Raw genomic sequence first — 26,256 nt, forward strand, 5'->3', positions numbered from 1 at the left:
TAACATACTTTTCCCACATTGCCGGACCCTAATGAGAAACATTTTCCTCCAGAAGAAGATAAGGTTTGCTCATGTGTACATGGCTTGTGCAGAACTGAGGACTACCTAGTTACTGATTTATTGAGACAAAATTTAAAATGATTGTTATTAAATGAATATATCATATACAACTTTTGGGATTCCTAAGTCTCAGTAGGAGCCACTGGCCCTGAGGTATTCTGACAACATCATATGTGGCCCTCTTTGAAAAAAGTTTGGACACCCCTGGTCTAAAGTCTGGCCTTCACTATCTGCTATTCCTTCTCTGTTCAACGTTGATACACAGCCCTCTAGTGTTCATGTTTGGTACTAAGCACTAAAACAAAAAATGGGAGGGTCAGAGGGTGGAGCTCTACTTCTCTGTGTTGTGCTCACATGCACAGGTACATATTTTAAAAGCTGTAAACTCAAGTCAGCAAAGCAAGTATAGGCTGTAAATAGCAACTTTTTATAAACGGAGAGGACAATGAACGCCACAATCAAGCAGCCAGATGTTTCTCTTTACTAAATGAAGGTAGATTTGAAGCTGCTAACTCACCATGGAGAGATTTGTAGCTGATCTGTTTCTGCTCCTGCTGATTTCCACAGGACAAGTTTATGGAGGTAAGGCTCTGCAGAGGAGAGAAAAAAAACTCTTCCCTTTGATGGAAAGTCAAAACTGAGAACAACCATGCTACATTCAAGATGAATGATTTGTTGTTTTGTTATGATAGAATTAGTAATGTAAAAAGGTTATCTCTTTAGGATGCATATACAAATACAGTTATACTAATAGTTTGTGCAAACTTAAATAAATATACTTTTAAAATACACACACAACACATACATAGTTCCCTAGTTCATTTATGATCTGCCACCAGAGTTAAAGATAATAGTGGAAATGCAGTTTATGGTCGTACACTCTGTTTGTTTATCTAATGCTGTTTTTAGATGTACTGAAAAATGCTGCTTCATAATATATTAGTGGGAATCTTGAACATAAGGAAAACTTGATTTGATGCCACAACACACTGCTCCATAAATACTCACCTAGACAGTATTTAATTATTGTTTAATACATTAGCTATATAATGATTACTGGTAATATAATTTTCTGGATGCAAGTTTTCTAGATCACATCTTAACAAGTGCTATGTATAGATTAACTTTTCTCAACAAAGACTGCTGCATGTGCATGGATAACATTACAGTGCTTCCACCATAAACATTTGCAAGTGTCCTTTTCTTAACACCTGCTAATGACAAAGCATTCAAGACCTGTGTCCACATTCAAGCTGTGTCTGCGACCATAGGAAGATTACTAATAATCCAATGTGCAATGGTATCATAGAGGCAGATTAGAGATGGATGGACGCACACAGGCTATACTGACAGAGGGCTTATGGGCTTTATGCTGCATGCTGGGCTGGCCTGCTGACTGACTACTTCTCACAGGGACCATGTGGCCCTAAAACACATAATAATAACCTTGTGAATTAACTTCATCATTTCACAGCCATAGTTGACAAGAGATACCAGTAGATTGAAAATTGTCATGACAAGTGACTACATCACATGCACTTCATGAAAATGTTAAAAGGATGAAAGATGCAAAAGTGAGGGAAAAAAACAAGTTATTATTGTATTGTTAAATAGTGTATGCATATTAGTGTTCAACTCAAATAACAACTATGATTGCCTCAGATATGAACAATTCAGATGTGTTACCCTGGTGTTAGTTGAAAGCAAGCTTTAGCTTTCAGAGCTTTTTAAGTTTTATAATCAAGTCAGTCAACTGAGCCTTTTTCTAATTTCAGAAATAAACAAATTAAGTTGCAATAGATATTACTTGCATTGAAAATATAGCACTGTGTAATTTAACACAAAGTAACACTAAATATTATGATTTCTCTATAGGTAAGAGTCTGACTTTGTTGTTAATTGGCTTCCCAGTTTGATGTGGGGACATAAATAATTGTCTCTCATGTAATTACACTGTTAACTTTATGAGATCCACACTGAAGCTTTTGTGAGTCATGTTTGCATAAAATGTTTTGGCTTGTGCCTCTTCCCTATGTGCCAATTAACTCTTTTACTGAGATAATTCCCAAAGAGCCTGATGTCTTTTTCTTTTTTGGAACAGTACTTCTCAAAAAAATACACAAAACACTCACATTCTCAGTGTGTTTCAACCATCCAGAGCCGTTCACACACGTACATTCACACACATTCACTTTCTGACCTGTATTTGCTGTGTTGACGTTTCCACAAATTGACAGTCCTTTGGTCAGAGTGCTCTAACACAGCCGCTTTGTAGGTCGAATAGATTAAAACCTTTACTACGTTTTTTGTATTCACAGATGTGAGTGGGTATGTGAGTGGGTATGTGAGCCAGCCTCCCAATTATTTAACCAGAGATTTAACAAAGCTATGATGATGCAACACCTATTTATAGTGCACATACATCAAATATGAAATGTGGAAGGAAAATGTAAGGGTAGTGGAAGTGCTTAATGCATTTTTAGCCACAATTAGTGCTACACTCAGGGGCATGGCTATAGACAGACTGCTGGTAAGCTGGTCACCCTTTAGTCCAGGCTGAATTATCTGACCACCTCTCCACTGGCCTAAATACCTTTGTGGTTCCCAGATAACGGATGGCCATCCTACCATCCATGTTAGCCTGTTGTAAGGCTTTGATGATCCTTTAACAGTTCCTCTAGGGCCATTTTAAGGTAAATGGTAAATGGACTGATTTTATATAGCGCCTTTTTAGTCTCCTGACCAAGTGTCACACCTATTCACATACAAATAGAAGAAAAGCTAAGCAAAGAATCAAAAGTACAAACCAGTCCCATTCATATGCATTCACACACTGCTGGCTGTGCCATTCCGGAGCAATTTAGGGTTCAGTGTCTTGTCCAAGGACACTTTGACTTTGGGAGCTAGGATTAAACTGCCTCACTTCGGGATGAGAGACGACCAAATCTGCCAAATTGCTAACCAGTTCAGTATATTAGTTATTGACCAAATACCTGCAAAACAATGGTTGTGGATTGCAGTTGCACCATGTAGTAAGAGCTAACTAGCATTAGCATGCTAAAAACTGTATTAATATGATGATTACTTCAAATATTATATCTGCTAACATACTTTTCACACACATCTTTAAATGACGTTTGATCAACTGGTTTGCAATTCCAGTTTGCTACTTGTGATATTATTTGTTCATTTAAAGTCTTTGTACCATTTCCAAATAGGGTTATTTGGGTCAACAGTGCAGGCTAATTAGAATTAGAACATTTGCAGGATGACCTGCTGCAGAATGCATTAGCTGTCATTAATTGAATTTGGATAAATGGTGTAAAGTGCAGAGTAGACCCATTGACCACATTGATGAAAAAGGCCTTTGCACACTAAATGCTTTTTTTCTTTCACGATGCTAGCATGTTTTTGGAAACACAAGCACATCAGATAACTCTTTGATAGATTAGGTTTTAAAGGTGCGCTTCATATAGTAGCACTTCACTGTATGGATTCATATTACCAATATTGTTTTTGGAATACAATCCACCATTGCTTTCAATCTGTACTCCCTACTTCTGATGCAGAAAAAACATTCCCTACATCTTTTTAGCATATTACTCAAGATCTCAACCCCTCACCTGTCTCCTTTGTCATTGTTGCAGTGTCATTCTATGGTGATGGCTACATTCACCTGCGGACAGTGGAGGCCTCCATTCAGACGGTCCTCCATGTTCGTTTTCGAACCTCGAGTCAGACGGGACTTCTGTTTTTGGCAGCTGGACGCACAGACTTCCTTCTGCTGGAGCTGATATCTGGGCGCCTGCAGGTATTCTGAAGCACCTGCGAGGATAGTGGACCACTTGTCAAAAGCAGTTAACATAAATCTATTTATGGATGGCAAACAACAAGCAAAGGAAACAAGTTAATTTGTCATTTAAGAATAATATGTTGTGACTGTTTAGAATTAAATCTGATAGAATGAGTTGAACTCAAACTTCTGCACAGTGTCTCTCATAAAGAAACCTCATGCCTTCAATAAAGAAGAAAGTATTCAGCCCTTAGGCTATTCTACCTCATATGTATTGCCTTTACTATCAGGAGAGCCAGAGAAGTCTGAACTCACACAGCTGGGTGTCGGATTACTCCCTGAATGAAAAAAGAACCCCTTGGCATTAGCTTCATTACAGAACATGTTCCTTCATGACCCAGGCTAAGGAAGAAGACAGCAGTGGTATAATGAACATTTTAAGTACAGGGCAAGGAAGAGCTTATGACAGAGTTTGGTTGCATCTGTGTTAGTTAACTACTCCTTTGATCTGCAGTCTTAAATTCTGGACACTTAACATCTCTTCAACTTGATTCAGATGCTGTGTAGCTTTTCTTTTATTGAAACTCCTTGTCTTAGTAATAAAAGTGTTTGTTAGAGATTTAGGGCCCGATCTACTAAAGGTTTGCGTGTATAAAAACACATGCAAACTTGAAAGAAGATTTACTAACCGGGTGCATCGAGGATTGCATCTTTCAAATGAGCAAAATAGCACTCGCTATCCATTTAGCGTGTTTGCCTTCATGAATATGCAGAATACATGTAGATCATCAGAACGCGCAAAATACTGGGAGGAGGAGATGCAAATGTTATCATTTAGCACACGTAATGTGATTTATCAAACCTGAAGCAGATAGCGGGCGCTGTTTTTGCGTCTATATTTAGCACGTTTGAAAGGCAGGTGCAAACTGGCACAGCGTTACGCACACATGGCTGCGGTCACTGTAAAGCTCATCATAACATCGCTTTACAACATGCCCGCAAAAGCTGGGCTTACAAGCATTACTAAATGTTTTAGTCAATCAAACCAAGAGAACAAAATAATAATAATACAACAACACAAATTCATAGCAGTTCAGCACCACGGATAGCGACCGCATCATTCTGACACCCACTTTAACTTTTTCATCTAATGAGAGCACAGTAGGTCACTGTATCAACAGATATACAGTTTAGTCAAATTGGCACAGCGGCCCACATGTTCACATACAAACAAAAAAATCAATATGAAGTACTCGGCCTACTCACCACTGTTTGGACGAGCCTTAAGCTCCGCGGACTTGTCCACGATGCACTGTATGTCCATTGTCTTTGATCTGTCATTCTCAATAGATAACATGACATGTCCACTCAGTCTATTCTGTCCCATCGTGCTCATCAAGGGGTTTTTAGTTAGTTTTAACTTGGAGAATGAGCGCTCACTGAGCTGCGCCAGGCAGCTCTGCGTAACTCCTCATCTCGTGCTTGCAGCAGTGTGTTGGGGTGAATTGACTCAAACATGTTCCCAGTTCCATTTAAGCTGGTGAATCTTTGGGACAGTTGCTGGATGATGATATCAGGCATTGAAAACGTTCACTCGAAAGTTGCTCCCTGCGTCAGTGAGGCAACTGTCTTCATCAAAGTGACGCCTGACTTTTCTGGCCCTAGTTGTTTCAAAACTGCGATTGACTTCCCAGTTAATGCGAAGAGTGGCAGACTAAGCCTCATCAAATCGCTCTCTAAACTCCATCAAAACACTGATTGTGTTTTGGAGTAGAGTAGATGTGTTTATTTCATCGGCAGATCTTCTGTTTTTTCTCACAGATGGCCTCCTAAATCGTGTCTCTAACGCTGAGATGTCTCTGCTGGAGTTCACTGATGTGTTTATTTCCCTCCTCCACAAAGATCTCAAACTCCATGGCTTCAAACTTCATTTATCACTTAAGACCACTCTGCTCTCTCAAACTCTCCATGGTGACAGCCGATAGCACACGCAAAATCCTCATTAAAGGGCGGTCCACACCACTTTTGCACTCGTTATCATTTGCGCACGCAGTCTTAGTAGATCACCCGCAACACGCCCAGAAATAACACGTGCAAAATTATTATTCGCACACGCAAATTAGCGCTCGTTATTTGGGATCTTAGTAGACCAGGCCCTTAGAAGACTTGTATACCATATGTCTTAATTATCACATTTCCTTCTGGTACCCTTTATTTCTCAGGTACGTCTGGACCTCGGATCAGGTGAGCGCTCATTAAGATCAGAGAAGGGTGTGCATCTGAGTGACCTGGCATGGCACTACATGGAGCTGATCCACGACCACCATACTGTAAACATGACCGTGGACCGGAACTCTCATACCAGCCTCCGAATGCCAGGACCAGATCTGAAGCTTAATGTAGAGGATGGACTTTTCCTTGGCGGTGCAGCAACATTGAAGCACCCAAATCTACTCAACATTTCCACTGGGTTTAGAGGCTGCATGGATGAAGCTGTGTTCAATGAACATAACTTACTGTCAAGCCTTCGGCCTTATTCTGGGTATAAGACTGTCCACGAGGTTTCTTTGGGTTGTAGTGCACAGTTCTCTGCAACAGTTGAGGATTCTGTCAGTTTATTCAGCTCCAAAGCCTTTATATCGCTCCCACCATGGGAAGTGCAACAGGAGGGTTTATTTGAGTGTGAACTTCACCCCTCTGCAAGAGAAGAAGATGGCATGGTGCTGTTTAGCTCTGGAAACAAGGGAGGGTTTGCTGCCTTAGAGGTCAGAGATGGTCACCTGTTGGCAACGCTAGGAAATGAAAATGGGAGCAAGACTGAGTTGCGCTCTCCAAAAGCTGTTTACAGCAACCACACCTGGTACCCCATCAAGCTGCACCTGCTGCCCCACAGGATCCAGCTGAAGGTGGGCGAGGAGCTGGTCCAGGCCAGCCTGAGTCTGGAGCTGCAGGTCATCCCCCTTAAAGGACCTCTCTTTCTGGGAGGACTGAACAAAGAAGCCCATTTAGAGGCAAGACGAGCTGGGCTAGTGTCTGATGTACCTGGAAGGAAACTGGGTGGAGGAGTGTCCTTCAAAGGCTGCCTCCGAAACATTAGGTTAAACACTAAAAAAACAGGCCTACCTAACGCTGCCATCACCAAGGACATCACTGTGGGCTGTATGATAGCGCAAACTCCAGATGCAGTGACCACCACCAGCCCATCAGATCACCATGAGATTGATGTCACAACTACGCAACCAACTACTACCAACAAGAAGAATCCTAACTTCTTGTTGCTGAGGAGGCTGGAGGTCGTGGAGGGAGGCCGGGCACCACTTGAGCCCAAACACATGAGGGTAGGAATTGTTGCCTCCTTGTTATCAGTTCTTTCAACATGCTGCAGTTTTCACATGATTGTATGGATTCATCAGTCAGTTTCAATTTGAATTCCTTTCAGGTGAATCTGGATTTTCAGAAATTGGGCATTCATCCAGCCCAGTTGATGTTCCGCATTGAGGGGCAGCCTGCTCATGGCCAGCTGAGGCTGGACCTGAGTCCAGACTCTGATTGGATTCTAGGTGAGGCACAGGAGGAGAGGACTATCACAAGAGGAGTTGAAGAGTTAGACCAGACTTTCAGTATGCTTGACCTGTGGCAGGGCCGGGTGATGTATGTTCACAGTGGGACAGAGGAGCAGCATGACTTCTTCATGTTTTCAGTCTTCTCCAACAATAAGAAGAAGCTCCCTGTGTTTCTGAAGGGAAACCGCCTTCACCGGTTTGATATCAACATCAGTCCTGTTAACGATGCGCCGGTGCTCAGTCTGCCGGAAGGAAATCTCATCACAGTGTTGGAGAAGTCCAAACGACAGGTAGCTACAACAGACTGACAAAGTGGTATGTATTGTGTTTCTTTTTTGAAAATGAATAGAAAATGTAACTTTATGTCTCCACAATGTCCCCAGCTGAAAACAGATATGCTGAGAGTTTCAGACCCAGACAGCGGTCCTGAAGAGCTGATGTTCAGCTCCATGGGAAATCTCAACTCTGAGGCTGGACACCTTGAGCACCAGGATTACCCTGGCAGGTTTGTGTTAGTGCCTGTGAGGTTTTAAATGGCTCACAAATCTCCTTAGAACCAATCATAGAGGTGTAATCAAGGAGTGTTTATTATACTGTAGACTGCCTACCTTGTGTGGTTAAAAACTCAAGTAATGCTAACTGCTAAAGATTTGCTAATGCTCCAAATGGGATTTTTAATACTCTTTATTAAAGGGTTAGTTGAAGTTCAGAGAAAAAGAAGTTCTTGATAGATTATCTCTACTAATCCTTCACAACAGTTCATAATATGCAGGACCAACAAAGGCTATATTTGCTTGTTTACAGTCTCCCTTACAGTGGCATGTTGTACAATATGCATACAATAAAAAATGTTAAGTCATCTTTGTGACTTGAAATTCAAATATTTATTCATTCTCTATGATGAAGACAACATGTTCTATTGTTGTTGATAACTCCTGAACCTTCCATGTGAGAATGGTCACCAAATTCCTTTACCGAGAATAAAATCTGAGGCCCAATCAGCAAATTCTAACATCTGCTGCTAGTTTCCTAACTGCATCAGACAAACAAGAAGAGTAGGAAACAGAACAGAATGACTCAGTTCACATTATTGCATATCTCTTCCAGGGCCATTAATTTGTTCTCTCTCAATGATCTTGAGGAGGGTAAGATCAGCTTTGTCCACACTGGCATCCCTACTTCCAGGCTTGCACTCAGGGTGAGCGATGGTGGGAAGGTAAGTCATCACAATAATGTTTTGCAGAACTTTCTTGCAAACAAAAGATATTCCTCTTTATTCTCCTTGAAGCTGGTACTCATTGAGAAAAGCAATAACAGCATGTTAATCCAAAAATGGTGTTCCAAATTATTATGCAAGTTGCATTTTTGTGAATATTTAAAAAAAACTATGTTAACAGTCGTTTTCAAATTTGTTAGGAAGTCAGATAGTGAATATATTTCTTCAACTGTGTGGTTAAAATGAAATAATTCAATAAATGCAGAATCTGCAGAAATGAGCGTGCCAAATTATTATGCAAGTTGGTGATAAGAGCATATAACTTGTGAAAATAAAAAACTAGGCACCATTTTAAACGTTCTATTGATTGAAAATAATAATATTTACTACAGCTGTTTTCAAACTTCAACAAAAACAACTGTTTTCTTCAGTTTCCTTTCTTCCCATATAACCTCCGTTTCTTTCAGTGAGGGTCAGAGGTCACTGTAAACTGATTTAGTTTCTGATGACTTCTCTGCTGACTCTGTGAGCTGTACCTTGTATGTCTTTCCAAAGATGCTCTTTTGAAGACGCCTCATGAACCGGCCTGCCTGCTCACCCGATCTCAACCCGACTGAGAACTTGTGGTCAATAATAAAGGAGATAATTTACAGTAATGGTGAGAAATACAGCTCAAAAGAGCCTCTTTGGAAAGACATACAAGGTACAGCTCACAGAGTCAGCAGAGAAGTCATCAGAAACTAAATCAGTTTACAGTGACCTCTGACCTTCACTGAAAGAAGAGGAGGTTATATTGAACATTTGAGAAACACTTTAGATTTGAAATGTTTCAAAGACTTTAACAGTTTTATTTTGTATACGTGCTCTTATCACCAACTTGTATAATAATTTGGCACGCTCATTTCTGCAGATTCTACATTTATTTAAAAATACAGCCGACGTACTTTGAAAAGCATCATTTTAACCACACAGTTGAAGAAATATATTCACTATCTGACTTCTGGACACATTTGAAAACGACTGTAAACACAGTTTTTAAAATATTCACAAAAATGCAACTTGCATAATAATTTAGAACACGGTGTAGTAAAGATCCATTCATTGGGATTTTACAATGTTAGCATGCTAGCATAATAATGTTAGCATTAAGCTGCCCCTTGCATCTTGGGATAGTTTGGTTATGAGCATTGTATCATGTTCTTGTCCATAAGTGCAATACCCATGAGGGATGCTAGTTAGCTTGGCCCCCTCATTGAGAAACCAATAGGACTGGCATAGAAGCAAGGCTATTACTCTATCCAGATAGGGTCAGCTCACCCTGCAAGTTAACTCATTTAAAGCTTATGCTGGTGTAAGTATGTCCTATATTTTATTTTCAGCACTTTGCCATCAGAAAGGTGATTTTGTTTTTGCAGTATTTGAGAACACAACAGATAAATGGTCTTCCAATACTGTCTTTTCTGGTTTTCTGATTCAACCTCTCAAAACTGGAGAAAGTCTGTAAAACTGTGGTGTTCAATACATCAGGAAACTCTAGATGGTGAGTAGCGCAAGCCGCTGCTATCCTCTGATCCCTCCTGCTCTCCAGTTATCACAGAAGTTAACCCCTCCCTCTATTGGTCAATTGGGTCTTGTTCTACCTCTCTGTCTGGTACCTCCTTGTGTCAGGCATTAATGGCATGTTATCATGGCAATAACCATTCATTTTTTAAAGTTTGGTTGTATCTTTGACTAAAACACGTATGTCTATCCCACAAATAGGCAAATTGTGTAACACATGGGCTTTCAGATGGCAAAATAAGGTGCTGAGTATACACCTACATTGACTTTAGAGTTTGGTTCAGATTTTCTTGGAGTTAGCTAACCTATGTGGAAGGGCTAACCCTGTTTGTAGCGGTTGATAGCCTAGCTTCTGTGCCAGTTCTCCAGACGGTTTCTCAACAAAGTGGGCTGAACTGACTGGAATCCACAATGGGTAACATACTGACTAATGAAAAGCACCTCATACAATTCACTTTATAAAACAGAACCATCCATTTTAAGCACCTGTGTATAATTGTAACTATATTAATCATAAATACACATATATTTTACATGTTACTCATTTACTATCTACATCTCTTTTTTTTTTTTTTTTTTTTATTTATTTATTTTTTTCCTCTTGTCTGCATATATATTTCTGGTTTGTGTCATGTTTGTCACAAACTGTCAAATATTCATGCAATTTATTCTTGCAGCAAAAGAAAAGAAAGAAAACCTTTTTCTTCTGTGCTTGTGACTGTGTGCATGCAACCATCACCATCCCTCTTAGAACTCTGGCCTATCTTTTATTGACAGCTAATATCATGTTCTGTAAAAGAGGGCGTGCACACCTAGGTGGGCCAAAAAAATAAAAAATAAGAGAAAGTGAAAGAAAGATTACATAAGGATATACAAAGGGACAGGTAAAGAGAAGGAGAGAGAGACCTAACACACTTAGATGGAGAGGGACCATCTCACCATGATGCCAAAAAAAATCCGTGGGGTGATACTAATGATTAAGCAACCCTTAGTGTCCACAATCATTACTGAAGCTTGGGTCAGATGGTTGCTGCCGTGCTGTGTTCTATTTGTGTAACAAGACCACCACTGGTGCAGATGAAACCACTTGGGTCAGATCAGCCGAGCGGTACGGCCCGGCACCCGGGCCGCGAGAGCAGTCAGACCGAAGGACCCAACCCGCCGCGGGAGACCCAGGCCAGGGGACAAGCCAAGGACCCAGACCGGAAGCAAGCAGGTACCGCCGGATCACCCAGGGCGACCCCCAGGTCACCCCGTAGGAGGAAAGGGGGGCGAGGGGGGAGAGATCCCGCAGCCCCCCCAAGGGACACCCCCACAACACCGCCCCCACAGCCCCCCAAGACGGAGCCAAAGGAGCCACCAGGGCTGAGGGGGCCCGGCACCAGGAGCAGACAGCCAGGCAGACGGGCAGGACCAGGACCAGAGCCCACCAACCGGTGCGCTGGAGCGGGGGTAGGGCGGAGGCGGCAGGGCCAATCCCCCCTGCCCCCCCCAGACGGCCTGACCACTCCCCCCAGCCACGCCCCCCACCCACGCCCTGCGACTGATGGACCAGGCCGTGGGGGCAAGGAGGGACACCCCAATGGCTGCCGTAGTAACACCCCCCCAGCTGCGCACCACCCCACCCCCCCAAGAGGACCGCGAGGGAACCCCGGGAAACCCGGCCCCGAGGGCAGCCGCGGACCAGGCCCCCACAGGGGAGGGGGCAGCAGGGGGACGGAGGGTGACAGGGACACCAGCCACCCACCCAGCCCCGATGGACCCCCAACGAGTAGGGCCGAGCCAAACACTAAGGCCCCGCCAAACCTGATCTGTGTGTGTGTGATATGATTTGAATTTTGTTTTGTTGGTTTTTTTGTTGTATGTATGTTTGCTAGTGAGGTGGATTAAAATAGGGGGGGCAGGAAGGGAGGTGGGAGAGAGGGGGGAGAGCCATAGTGCACTACTGCATCACAATCCGCCGCCCCCCCCCCGTATAAAACCCGCCCCCCGACCCTATATCTTTACCTATATCAGTATCTAGTGAGGTGCATTAAAATAGGGGGGGGGCGGATGGGGGGGCAGGAGAGAGGGGGGAGAGCCGTAGCGCACTACTGCACCACAATCTGCCCCCCCCCCCAGTATAAAACCGGTCCACCCAACCCACACCCCCCACCCCATGTCTTTACCTATATCAGTATCTAGTGAGTACTACTATCTACATCTCTGACTGAAGATGATTCTCTCTCTCTCTCTCTCTCTCTCTCTCTCTCTCTCTCTCTCTCTCTCTCTCTCTCTCTCTCTACTCACCACAGTTCAGCAACACAGTTGTTTTAAGAATTATGGCAGTGCCGCTGGAGCACAGACTAGTCAACAACACCGGACTGGAGGTGAACCAAGGCGAAGCCTCCATCATCACAACCGTCAACCTTGCTGTAGAGGTGAATGTGGCTGATCAGACAGTGGAAATCCGGTATGACATTACAGAGCTGCCACAATATGGTGCGCTCCAACGTTTGCACTCAACTGGCGAGTGGAAACCAACAACCTTCTTCTCTCAAAACCTGTTAAAGAAAGAAAGGATCAGATATGTCAGCACTTACCGTGGTCTCCATGCTCATAACAACATCACTGATCAGTTTAAGTGTAAAATCACTGTTGGTGCCATGGCGACTGAGGAGGTTGTATTCCCAATTGTGGTACGCTGCATCCACTTTAAGGTCACACGCAGCAAGCTAGAGGTCTACGGTGTCCTGAGTACCACTGTCACACCTGAAGACCTTCATGTGATTTCTAAGGGTGCCAAACTCACTGAGAGTGACCTGAACTTCAGGCTCCTGACTTTACCAAAGAAAGGGCAGCTTTACCTGAGTAACAAAGTTCTAAAGCGAAAGTCAACCTTCAGCCAAAAGAACGTCACAGATGGCTTAGTGAAGTACGAGCTGTTCAACAGGATGCACTACGACACAAGAGACACGTTCAGCTTTCAGGTGTTTTCTACACACGCCAACTCAACGACGTATGACTGTAGAATCAATATTAAAGCCCAGCCGACAGCTGCTACAGTTTTAAACAAAGGCCTTTCAGTCCTGGAGGGAGGACATGCTGTCATCAGCAAAGATATTCTGTTCACTCACACGGCAGGAAACCATGAAGTCCACTACAGCATCACTGTGAGCCCCAGGCACGGACAGATAAGGAAGATCAACCTTTCCAACTCCACTTCCATCAACGACAACATCGTGACCTTCTCGAATCAAGATATTATTGAGGAGAGGATCATGTACGTTCACGACGACAGCGAGACCAAACAGGATTCCTTCACTTTTGGAATTGCTGTTTACAAACCACACAGACACCACAGTAAGAAAGAGAACAGAACCACAGGGGAACACACCTTCAATATTTCTGTGCAGCTTGTCAATGATCAGAGACCAGTCAGGGTTGTGGATAAAGTTTTCCATGTGGCTCGTTACGGACAGAGGTTGGTCACATTGAATGACCTCCGTTACCGGGACGATGACTCAGACTTTGAGGAGAGCTGGTTGGTATACACACGTAGGGGGATTCCAATGGGAGAGCTGGTGCTGGCCAGTAATCCGAACCACAAGGTGTACGAGTTCACACAGCGGGACCTTGAGCAGGTACTTAATATTCTTCTAGAAAATTCTTTGTAATCCCAGGATACTTGCAAATCAGCCAATGACTCTTCTTTCTTTTGTCCAAATCTCCTCCTTTATCTCCTCTCAGAACAAGGTGCTGTTTGTCCACAGAGGAGTGAGTTTTGGGCGGTTTGTGCTTTTCGTGTCAGATGGGAAACATTATGTTTCAACACTCATGGAGGTGATTAAGTTAAAAGGGTCTTTGATGGTTTTACTTATGGATGTTTTTGTGTTAAAATCCATATCAGTCTTTCAATTTGTATATACTGAATTTGAATAATCCACTGGTTCATGCAGGTGACCGCCCAGGATCCTTACCTTAAGGCTGAGAACAACACAGGCCTCACAGTCCAAAGAGGAGGGCGCACAACCTTCACCTCTGCTAACCTCAGCGTCTTCAGCAACCTTGACATCCGAGACCCACGAGAAGTGACATTTGAGGTCTTCCTTCCACCTAAACATGGTGCACTTTGCTTCAGAGACAATGGAAAATGTGATACTGTAACAGAAACAGTCCAAATCTTCACCCAGCGAGATTTGGTGGAAGGGCGCTTGGGGTATCAACATGATGGAAGTCATGAGTTAACAGATGGGTTTAATGTGACTGCAAGAGCCAGGGAGAGGAGCACGGAGAGGCGCACTGAGAGGGGGAGGAGGGAGGTGCACTTGGACATTGGAGTGCTGGTAAAAGTCTACCTGAAGAGTCACCACAAGGCACCGCTGGTCATAAATAACCGTCCAGTTGTGGTGACGGAGGGAAAGAACGTCTCAATAAGCAGGCAGGACTTAGAGGTACCTTTAACATTTGATCACTTGAATGGCCTGAATGAAGATGTTTATTTTAATCATACATTCTACAGATTTGTATATATTATTTGCAAAAATGTTGTGTTTTGTTTGATCAGGTGGTTCATGAGGACAGCAAGCCCTCAGAGATCACATTCACGGTCCAAAGTCCTCCCACTCAGGGTGCCCTTCAGAAGTCTTCCCCCACTGGCAATCAACAGTACTACAATGAAGAACAGAAGTTCTTCTATCAAGTAAAGCAAACTTTACAGACACATTTAACCCAGGTTTATCTGCTGGTGTTAGAAACATAGTGTAAAGCAAGGCTGAGTAAAAAACAGCTTCTTAGCGATAGCTATGATTCCTACTCAAACACAAGAGTGTTTTCAGTTCTGCTTGCTCCTTTTTTCCTCTTATATTTTGGGGCATTTTCGACTTTATTGGACAAGACATCCGGGGACACATGGGGAGTAGAGAGTGGGGGAAGCCATGCAGCAAATGGTCTCAAGCTGCGAGTCAAACCTGCAATCGCTGCAACGAGGACTAAAGCCTTTTGTACATGTGGACATGCTTAAACCGTTGATTTTGTCCTATTTATCAGTACAATTTTAATCACGTAGGGCTCTATTCATCAGGAAAAAGGATGTCTCATTCTAGATTAAAATGTGAGGGCAGTTGGGAATCATACATACAGCAACCTGATGAAAGTAACTTTTAATTTTGAATTGTTTAATTTCTTTTTTTAAATAATTCATGGGGTTTTCATCTCCAACTGTTACCTAACTGTTGCTTTCTTAGTCTTTTGTTAATGTAATAAACGCATGTCAAAAGTTATTAAAATTTTTCAAATACAAGCATATGTAAGTAGAAAATGTTAAAAACAAACATCTGGAAACCCAGAAAGAAAAGAGTTTGCAGGTACATCTTCATGTCTCACTTCACTTCGATCCATCTCACTACATCTTAAAGATGTCAAAGGATTGAGATAGAAACAGTACTTGATAGGTTCCTCTGCTCTGTTCCTCTGTGTAGGGCATTGGAGAGCAGACAGCAAACTCCTTCACCCAGGAGGATCTCAACCAGGGATTGATCATCTACAATAATTGGGCTACAGGAAGCACCAATGACTCTGTCCTGTTGGAGGCAACCAATGGGATCACAAAGGTCGGTCCAATCAGGCTAGAGATCGACATCATCCCTATCTTAATTCCTTTACTGGTAAGTAATGTTTGTAGATGTGTTCAAAAAACATCAAAAGAAAGAAAAAATCCATGTAAAGGGTTAGAAAGTATTTTTTTCAAGCCCTGTTGTTTTATTCCAAAGGTGTCTGATTTGACCCTTGATGAGGGGTCATCTCTGCCGCTGACCCCTGATGCCATCAAGGTCACCAATCCTCACTTCTCAGGGATGAACTTCCTGTACCAGGTCATCATTCCACCGCGACACGGACACTTGGAGCACAGCCGGATCCCAGGAATGCCCATCACTGCCTTCACTCACACTGAGGTTTGACTTAGCAAGACAAACATTAGAGACATTAGGATTTTGCTTCTCCCCTCGTTTTAGCCTAACTGGAAATACAATTAATCTACACTTGCATATTTTCTATCTCATGTCTGTTTCCAGGTAAAAAGTGAGTACATCTCCTACATCCATGATGGCAGCGAGACACAGAGGGACAACTTTAGCATTGTGGCAAACCAGACGGAAGTCAGGAAGCACAGTCTGCCCTGCACCGTTCACATCCATGTCATACCTGTCAATGATGAGACCCCTGTAGTTACAACCAACAAGGGTTTGAAGGTGAGAGAAATGTTAGAAACCCATAGAATTATGATGGGGTTCTTTTTAGCACAAAGGCAGGAGTCTTATTGTATGCCTTTTCTGAGTGAAGAGATGTCACATGTGATAAAATGAAGCAGGAGGACTATGGAGAGAATATTGTGTCTTTAATATGCAATCAAAAATAATGGATTTGAGAACAAAAAACAATTTTGCAAACAAAATTATGATTTGAAAAATATGAAATAATGCTATGAATAAAGGAAATATATTTGTGATTAAAAATGTATCTTTATAAATCCACTCTTTTTTTGTTACAAACAAAATTATTATTCTCACGAACCACAGATTCGTTTGCGTTTCCAGTTTTTGCGTTTGCGTTTCCAGTTTTTGCATTTGCGTTTCTACATAACTGTCATGGGCGGGACCTCCCCTGAGAGATGCAAGAAGCCTCCTGATTGGTCAGTCTCACTCAGAGAGACGGTGTGACAACTTCCGCCCCAACAAGTTGTTGCCGCGAAGGGAGACATATCAATATGGAGAAACAGGTACGTTTTGCGTAACATACCTGTCTATTTTCTGTCTTATTGGTGCTATTAAGGTTACACTTGTCGTTCGTTCTTCCAGTGTTTTTTTCCCCCTAACCGTTTTAGACGGCGGTATCAGACATTAACACCTAACACGCTGTGTGCTCGTCATAAGTGACTGACTTTATTACCGCCCGGCTTTAGTGACAGTTTAAATGTAAAGAAAACATAAGTGTTCTGGTCTGAAGTTCAAAACATTCATATATATTTTTGATCAGGCAAGCTGTATCTTTAAACATAGCACATCAGGATGGTTCTCCATCCTCCTGTGAAGACAAGGGAAATGATTCTCCATGAGTGAAAACAGTCATAATAACAGTTACCTCAGTAAACTGCTTCCTGATGCTGCTTTCTGGTACCAGCGACAGTGATAAATGAAACATGATCAAACCCTAAGGGTTGAAGATCAGTGAAAATATGGCCCCTTTTATGCTTTTAGTTTCTTTTTACTCAACTTAAAGGAGGAATGACCCTCAACAATCCACACACACGCCTCCTGATTTGTTCTGATAGTATATCAAATGAAAAAGTTTGTTTATTTATTTATAAACAGGCCGATAACTATGAAATTAGGATAACTGTCACTAAAGCCGGGCGGTAATAAAGTCAGTCACTTATGACGAGCACACAGCGTGTTAGGTGTTAATGTCTGATACCGCCGTCTAAAACGGTTAGGGGAAAAAACACACTGGAAGAAGGAACGACAAGTGTAACCTTAATAGCACCAATAAGACAGAAAATAGACAGGTATGTTACGCAAAACGTACCTGTTTCTCCATGTTGATATGTCTCCCTTCGCAGCAACAACTTGTTGGGGCGGAAGTTGTCACACCGTCTCTCTGAGTGAGACTGACCAATCAGGAGGCTTCTTGCATCTCTCAGGGGAGGTCCCGCCCATGACAGTTATGTAGAAACGCAAATGCAAAAACTGGAAACGCAAACGCAAAAACTGGAAACGCAAACGCAAAAACTGGAAACGCAAACGAATCTGTGGTTCGTGAGAATAATAATTTTGTTTGTAACAAAAAAAGAGTGGATTTATAAAGATACATTTTTAATCACAAATATATTTCCTTTATTCATAGCATTATTTCATATTTTTCAAATCATAATTTTGTTTGCAAAATTGTTTTTTGTTCTCAAATCCATTATTTTTGATTGCATATTAAAGACACAATATTCTCTCCATAGAGGACCCATGTGAAGAATATGAAGATGAATTCACAAAGGAACAAAAAGGCATATGAAACAAAAACTTATTTAAGAAGTGTCAATAAACACATTCTAAAGGTTAAAACAGGTTAAAAACCACAACAGGGGTAACGGGGAAAAACATGAGAAAGATGCAGGGGAAAACTCAAACAGGACTCAAGCAAGATGTAGTGATCCAACAACACAAGGGAGGAAACATATAGGGACTAATTAAACACTAGGTAACGAGCAACAGGTGTGGACACAGGGCACAGGTGAATCTAATGAGGGTAATCAAAGTGAAGGGAAACAAATAAGGACAGGAAGTAAACTAAAGCAGACACACAGGTATCAAGAACTACAAAATAAAAGAAACACAAGAGACTAGACTAAGAAACACAAAAGGAAATACACACACACAAGACATGGGCTGTTTTCAAAACTGCCTACTATACTAGCAGTACGTACTGATTTGGCCAAAATTCAGTATTTAGTTTGTGAACAAGAGCAAAATCTGCAGTATGCCAAAACTACCTGGATGTTGTACTGATTCTGGAAAATTTCTCAGTATGCAGCGGACCAGTCTGCCTCACGTACTGTTTCCCACAATGCATAGTGCTAACATTCTGCTTCTTCTTTTTCAGTGTATGACAGGGGACACTTTGTTTTAAGGTGCTGTGAAAATTGTTAAATTCCTTATGAACCACTTCTTAACTTTTTAAATCATAAGTGATGCTAAAGAAGCAGTTTCACAATCAGCTTGGCCGTTGTTTACTTCCACTTTCCGAAACCGGAAATCCAGTGACGTCTGACCCAGCGTACTGCAAAAACAGATCCAACAGAACAGACAGACTACATACTACCTTCAAATGCAGTATGCAGTATGCAGTATGCAGTATACAGTATGTACTGCATACTACATTTGTATATAGTATGTAGCAAGTGGTTTTAAAAAACAGCCAGAGAGACTAAGGTTGTTTTTGAAACGGCCTGCTTCATACTATCAATCAATCAATCAATCAATCAATCTTTATTTGTATAGCGCCAAATCACAACAAACGTTATCTCAAGACGCTTTTACAAACAGAGCAGGTCTAGACCACTCTATGTCAATATATATCCAATCTATCAGACTATATATCTAAAAAAAAAATGTTCATCAGAGACGACAGCTTGGCCATAATTCTCCTGTCAGCCACCACCTCCACAGGGTCCAGGACTGAGCTGGCTTTCTTCACCAGTGTGTTCAGTCTTTCTCTCCTGTATCCTGTCCGCCCACAGCAAATCCTTCCAATGTGGCGTTCGTGTCTGGTGTTAGCTCTGTTAGCATGATGCTACTCTGCCAGTATTCCCTCTGGTGCTGGGTTAGCTCGTCCACCTTATCGTAGATAGATCTTACATTCCCCATAACAGTGGGTGGAAGGACAGGTCCATGTCGTCTATTCTTAGCTTGCACCTCAGTACCAGCACGTCATCCTCGCCTCCTTCTCCTCAGCTCGCAGGGAACATCGGGCCTAGTATCGTTTAGCATCAACATGCTACCTACTAATGTAGTAGGCAATAGTTACAGCATACTCCATACTGCGTTTTAACTTAGTCTGTAGTCTAACTGTTCTGTTTGATCTGATCTGCAGGATGCTGAGCCAGACGTCACTGAATTTCCGGTTTCGGAATACGGAAGTAAACAATGGCCAAGCTGATAGATAAACTGCTTCTTTACCATCACTTATGATTTAAAAAGCACCTAAAAACTGAGTTCTTCCCGTCAAAAAAAGAAGAGGAAAGTAAAAGCGGAACGAGCGCTGTGCATTGTGGGAAACAGTAAACGAGGCAGACTGCTCAGATGCATACTGTGAAATTTTCCTGAATCAGTAGACATCTGGGGAGTTTTGACATACTGCAGATTTTGCTCTTATTCACATACTACTTACTACATACTGAATGTTGGCCAAATCAGTACGTACTGCTAGTATAGTAGGCGGTTTCAAAAACAGCCAAAATACACACTAGGTAACGAGCAACAGGTGTGGACAAAGGACACAGGTGAAACTAATGAGGGTAATCAAAGTGGAGGGAAACACACAAGGGCAGGAAGTAAAACTAAATCAGACACACAGGTGTGAAGAACTACAAAATAAAACAGGAAACACAAAGAAAATGCAGACTCAACACACACACTCGCACACACACGGGCACACACAAGACACTAAAAAACAACACGTGGAAGACACAATGATAACTTTTATCTAAAACAGAATATAGACAGGGAGGAAACAAGAACACAAGACATGAAAAATATGGAAATCTACAAAATAAAACAGGAAATCAAAGACTTTTTACGACAAAAAGGAAAATCTAAAACTAAATAAGAGCAGCTCATGACAAGAGATGCATATTACTTCTTTGTTGATAAAAAACGTATCCAACAAAAAAAGCTTACAGGAAGAACTGAAAGTTTAAATTATCAAACATTACTGTTACAGTCAGACTTTTATCACGAAAAATCAAGCTGGAGGGAAGAACTGGCTGATGTTAAAGGTGACATATCACGCTTTTTTCATCAATATATATTGGTCTAAGAGGTCCCCAAAACATGTCTTTAAAGTTTATGCTAAAAAAAACACTGAAATTAGATTTTGGTCTGCCTGAAAAACCCTCTTCTTCAGTCCTCCTCAGAACACTCTGTTTTCTCTCTGACCACGCCCCCTCAGGAAGTGGATGTGCCTCGGCTGTCCAGCACGTTGATCTAATGTTTACATGTTGGCTGAATATACACGGCTGCTCAGAGATCACGTTTCTTCAACCCTCTGAATCTGATCCAGAATCTGATCCTGACGGAGAGGCGCCTGTAGCAGGACCTTTCTGAACCATTGGTCACAGATTTAGTGTTTCTTGTTGTTTCATTTATCAGTATGTAGACGTGTGTCTTGGTACACAGCTATGTGGCTATGCTAACTAGCGCTAGCACTTATCCATGATAAATAAAAATCATCCACTAGATCTTCAAATCTGCAGACGTGGGGAGAAAAACCGACCTCTAACAGAAAGGCAGCAGGACCTTTCTGAAGGATTGGTCACAGATTTAGTGTTTCTTGTTTTATTTGTCAGTATGTCGACGTGTGTCTTGGTACACAGCTACAGCTACAGCTATGAACATGTAGCTATGTGGCTATGCTAATTAGCGCTAGCACTTATCCATGACAAATAAAAATCATCCACTAGATCTTCAAATCTGCAGACGTGGGGAGTAAAACCGACCTCTGCCAGAAAGGCAGCGGGACCTTTCTGAAGGATTGGTCACAGATTTAGTGTTTCTTGTTGTTTTATTTGTCAGTATGTCGACGTGTGTCTTGGTACACAGCTACAGCTACGACATGTAGCTATGCTAACTAGCGCTAGCACTTATCCATGATAAATAAAAATCCTCCACTAGATCTCCAAATCTGCAGACGTGGGGAGTAAAACCGACCTTTGTGTTTATTAAGACAGCCTACAACTAGCATGCCTCCTAAGCTCCTTGTTAGCACACATTTGTGCAGGTAATGAAAAACGGAGGAGGGATTCAGTATTATTTTATACAGTCTATGGGCTGAACAAGCTCCGAGCTCTGACTCCGTTACAGACCGGATATTGTTGTTACGTAACAAAAACACTGAAGTCTGAAACGGCTGGTTTCACACACATTTACAGAAAGGTGGAGAAATCAGAACAGGGGCAGAATGGATTTTTTTCATTCTCGGGGGGTTTGTAGACATGCCAGGGAAACATATTTCAGGTAGAGAACCATTAAAAAGTCCATTTTGCATGATATGTCACCTTTAAGTTACTGGACATTCATAATGAAGTATATATACAGTTAGTTGGTTCACAGGTAAGAGGGATGCAAAGATATTTTTGAAACAAAAAAAAAGTAGATCTCAGTTTATTTAAGTTAAAAGTTTCTGTTTTACATTTCTAACCCTGCTTAAATTGTCTACTTTCCAATATTAAAGTAGAAACTGATTGTTGTGTTGAGAGTTACATGAGACGATCAGCTCCATATAAGTCTCATGCCTGTATGCTACACAGAACATACATGTTTGTCCAGAGGGTCATATTTCATCATGTTTTTCTAATTTGGTGACTTAATGTAATGAGATTTTCAACCGCATTGAAAATGTTACCTTTGGTCCTCAAAACATAAGAGCAGATATTGTGTTTATGAACAGACGATTGATTTAGTGACACAATGTAGGTCAAAAGTTATCATAACCCAGCTTGTGTGCTATGATAGAAAGATGGTAGGAGCAGTCTGTAGCATCAATAGTGTGCATGTGGGTGTTTGAACATGTTGTAGTGGGAGGTGTTGAAGAGTGCACTCACACAAAACTCTAACTAAAGAAGTGGTGCATGCTGGTCTGGCATGAGAGAGAGAGCAAGGCAACAGGAGGCCGGCTTGTGAGGAATACTAGGCTCAAGTGCTCTTAATCTGAGGAGGTGTGGCCAATCAGGAGTACTGGCACCTCAAAGAAAGATACATCGATTAGTATATAAGCATCTAAGGATTTACATTCTTGTCTTGCCCAATCGTGATGTTAATGGACACAACAAATAAGATTGAACATAGGACATTTGCCACTTTTCTGTATTTGACATACAAATCAGTGGCACATAGGACAGTTACCAATTTAGGGATAACTCCTTCAATTTGATCTCTTGTTTCCTCAGGTGTGGGTTGGCTCACTGACAGAGATCACCCCAGATGAGCTCAGTGCAGAGGACTGGGACACTCTGCCCGAGACGCTGGAGTTCATCATCACACCACCCAGTAATGGCCACCTGGCTCTGAAGAGTGCGCCCTCCAGACAGATCCTGAACTTCACTCAGAATCATATTCAAACTGGACAGCTTGTGTTTGTGCACAGTGGTGAGCATGCTTTGCTATTTGTGGTACTTTCTTGGGCTGTTCTACCATAAAATCTTTATGTGTGTGGGTGTTATCTCACAGACTCATTTTATATCTTGCACAGGGGCTCTGTCGGGTGGATTTCAATTTCAAGTGAATGATGGTGTGAACTTTGCGCCTCGCCAGATCTTCAGCACAACTGCTCACTCTCTGGTCCTCACTCTGCAGAGAAATCATCAGTTGGAGGTCTACCCAGGTAACATTTTACAACAACAATCCTGGCTTGACACTCTTTCACACTGGAAGAAGTCAGCTGACAAATATTCATCACTGCCAGAAGTTCTTAAAGGTGACATATCATGCAAAATAGACTTTTTAATGGTTCTCTACCTGAAATATGTTTCCCTGGCATGTCTACAAACCCCCCGAAAATGAAAAGAATCCATTCTGCCCCTGTTCTGATTTCTCCACCTTTCTGTAAATGTGTGTGAAACCAGCCGTTTCAGTTTTCAGTGTTTTTGTTACGTAACAACAATATCCAGTCTGTAACAAGTCAGAGCTCGGAGCTTGTTCAGCCCATAGACTGTATAAAATACAACTCAACCCCTCCTCTGTTTTTCATTCCCTGCACACACGTGTGCTAACAAGGAGCTTAGGAGCTAGTTGTAGGCTGTCTTAATAAACACAAAGGTCGGTTTTACTCCCCATGTCTGCAGATTTGAAGATCTAGTGGATGATTTTTATTTTCATGGAAAAATGCTAGCGCTAGTTAGCATAGCCACATAGCTACATGTTCGTAGCTGTGTACCAAGACACACGTCGACATACTGACAAATAAAACAACAAGAAACACTAAATCTGTGACCAATGGTTCAGAAAGGTCCTGCTGCAGGCGCCTCTCCGTCAGGATCAGATTCTGGATCAGATTCAGAGGGTTGAAGTAACGCGGGTCTGTGAGCAGCCGTGTATATTCAGCCAACATGTAAACATTAGATCAACGTGCTGGAGAGCCGAGGCCACATCCACTTCCTGAGGGGGCGTGGTCAGAGAGCTCATTCACAGTTAAAGGCACAGACACAAAAAACAGCCTGTTCTGAGCAGGGCTGAAAAAGAGGGGTTTACAGGCAGACCAAAATCTGATTTCAAAGTGTTTTTTGAGAAATAAATAAACTTTAAAGACATGATTTGGGGACCTCTTAGACCAATATATGTTGATGAAAAAGAGCGTAATATGTCACCTTTAAGCAAACATTTTCCAGCCATTAAAGCACAGTGAATACATGTTTTCACATCAAAACAGATGAACCCTAACCTTCTTTGAAACCAGCCTTTATAGAAACTATGGAGATGAAAAGTAAGTAAGATTTATTTATTCATAGAGCACCTCTCAAGAACAGAGGTCACAAGGTGCTTTACAACAACAACAATAGAAAAACAATAAAAGGCAAAACAGCCATTGCAAATAAATACAACAACATGACATAAAAACAGACAGATTCAACAAAGTCTAAACAGATGGGTCTTCAACTGCTTTTTAAACCTGTCCACAGTGTCCACAGTTCTCAGTTCCAGAGGGAGACTGTTCCAGAGTTTAGGACCAACAACCTGGAAAGCACAGTCTCCTTTAGTTTTTAAACTGGTATGAGGCACAACCAATAAACCCTGATCAGAGGACCTTAGAGTCCTGCTGGACCTATAAGGCTTCAGCAGCTCTCTAATGTAGACTGGAGCCTGACCATTGAGTGCTCTGTACACAACAACAATCATTTTAAACTGGATCCTACATTTGGATCCAAAATCCTATCTTAAAGCTGTTGTGAGGAACTTTTAGCTTGTATCGATTCTGGCGCCCCCTTGTGGACAAAGTGATACCTCTTATCTCTTGTCCTGTACATGCAAAATAATTTTCTTCAGACAATAACCTCATTCTGTTGTCTTTTAACATTTAGACTTATCTTACAATGTGATTATTTGCAATGTAAACAGCCAAAAAAGGGTGTTTCTAAAGCGAGATGTCAATCATCTGTTCTGACACCTACCCCCTCAGAGCAGTTTTAGACATTAAACTGACAACAGAGAAGGTATCAGTGTTGTTGTAGATGGTCTTGTTTGCTTTTGAAGGTCATAAAGAGGCATCAGTATCAGTTTCAGTCTGTTTCTCGGCCAGTTAAAAACTCCTCATAGTGCCTGTAAGCCAGGTGAATGATGTGAATTAATGTGGAGAAATGTATATAACTTTACAATTTATTGCCGTACTCACCTGTAAGCTAAGCTTCTCCATCTGTTTCTTTGTTTCCTTCAAAAGGCTCGACGACACCAATCTCTAAGCAGGAGCTTCAGGCTGTAACTAATGATGTCATCGACATCAGAAGAAACCACTCTGTGGTGTTTGAAGTGACCGCTCTTCCTAAACTTGGTCGCCTGGTCCAGCGTTTGCCCAACAACTCCACGCAAAACATTTCCACTTTCACACAAAGCATGGTAGGGATTAGTGTGTGTAGTGTGTTTCTCTGTATCTAAAGAATGTTCTTATAAATTACTCTCACCGTTCTCTTTCTCCCTCCTTATTTCCCTGTCCCTGCCCCTCAGGTGAATGATGGAGTTATCTTGTATGATCAGAACAAGCCACAGTCAGTGGGATGGTCAGCTTTGGACTCTTTCTCTTTCACCGTATCCTCTCCTCCTTCTTTTCTTCCTCCGCACACCTTTACCATCTTAATTTCCTATCAGGCCAACAAACATCACTACAACCCTCAATACAAGACCAGACTACTGAACAACACAGGTACTGTTTGATTTGCTTGTTCCAAATGTATTTCTATAAGTACAGAAACAAATACATTATTATTATAATTATTAAGTACTGCCAATACTTTCAGACGAAATAAGGACAAGCTAATAATACAAGTTCAGAAGAACCAAAGGAGGTGTTTTTATTTGACCTTCAGGTGCTGTAGTTGCCGAGGGAGGCAGGGTGATGATTGACAGGACTAAACTTGATGCTTCTAACCTCCTTGGCCAAGTTCCTGAGTCCCTTCGCAAAGAACATTGGATCATGTACCGTGTGATCTCCCTGCCGCGTCATGGGGCTCTGTCCATACATGGACACAACCTCACCAGGTACTTCTTTTCTTCATGTGGAAATTAATTAGTAGAACGATGCAATCTAAGTAAGTCATGCAAAATCAAAGG

General features: G+C 41.9%; 1 protein-coding gene across 1 annotated transcript in view; it reads left to right on the plus strand.

Moving 5' to 3' along the window:
- Nucleotides 1–464: 464 nt before the first annotated feature.
- The window catches only part of LOC117831506 (chondroitin sulfate proteoglycan 4-like), a 30,738-nt gene continuing 4,946 nt past the window's right edge, over nt 465–26,256 (plus strand). The window contains exons 1-18 of the mRNA XM_034710224.1: nt 465–642; nt 3,708–3,871; nt 6,076–7,191; nt 7,293–7,706; nt 7,800–7,921; nt 8,524–8,632; nt 12,487–13,815; nt 13,922–14,014; nt 14,131–14,625; nt 14,739–14,873; nt 15,652–15,837; nt 15,943–16,125; nt 16,246–16,422; nt 22,887–23,085; nt 23,189–23,320; nt 25,370–25,545; nt 25,654–25,849; nt 26,013–26,184. Of these exons, the coding sequence (XP_034566115.1) occupies nt 579–642; nt 3,708–3,871; nt 6,076–7,191; nt 7,293–7,706; nt 7,800–7,921; nt 8,524–8,632; nt 12,487–13,815; nt 13,922–14,014; nt 14,131–14,625; nt 14,739–14,873; nt 15,652–15,837; nt 15,943–16,125; nt 16,246–16,422; nt 22,887–23,085; nt 23,189–23,320; nt 25,370–25,545; nt 25,654–25,849; nt 26,013–26,184 (5,462 nt within the window). The 5' untranslated portion in view covers nt 465–578. The remainder of the gene's footprint in view (nt 643–3,707; nt 3,872–6,075; nt 7,192–7,292; nt 7,707–7,799; nt 7,922–8,523; nt 8,633–12,486; nt 13,816–13,921; nt 14,015–14,130; nt 14,626–14,738; nt 14,874–15,651; nt 15,838–15,942; nt 16,126–16,245; nt 16,423–22,886; nt 23,086–23,188; nt 23,321–25,369; nt 25,546–25,653; nt 25,850–26,012; nt 26,185–26,256) is intronic.

This window comes from Notolabrus celidotus, chromosome 19 (assembly GCF_009762535.1).
Source record: "Notolabrus celidotus isolate fNotCel1 chromosome 19, fNotCel1.pri, whole genome shotgun sequence".
Classification (NCBI taxonomy): Eukaryota; Metazoa; Chordata; class Actinopteri; order Labriformes; family Labridae; genus Notolabrus; species Notolabrus celidotus.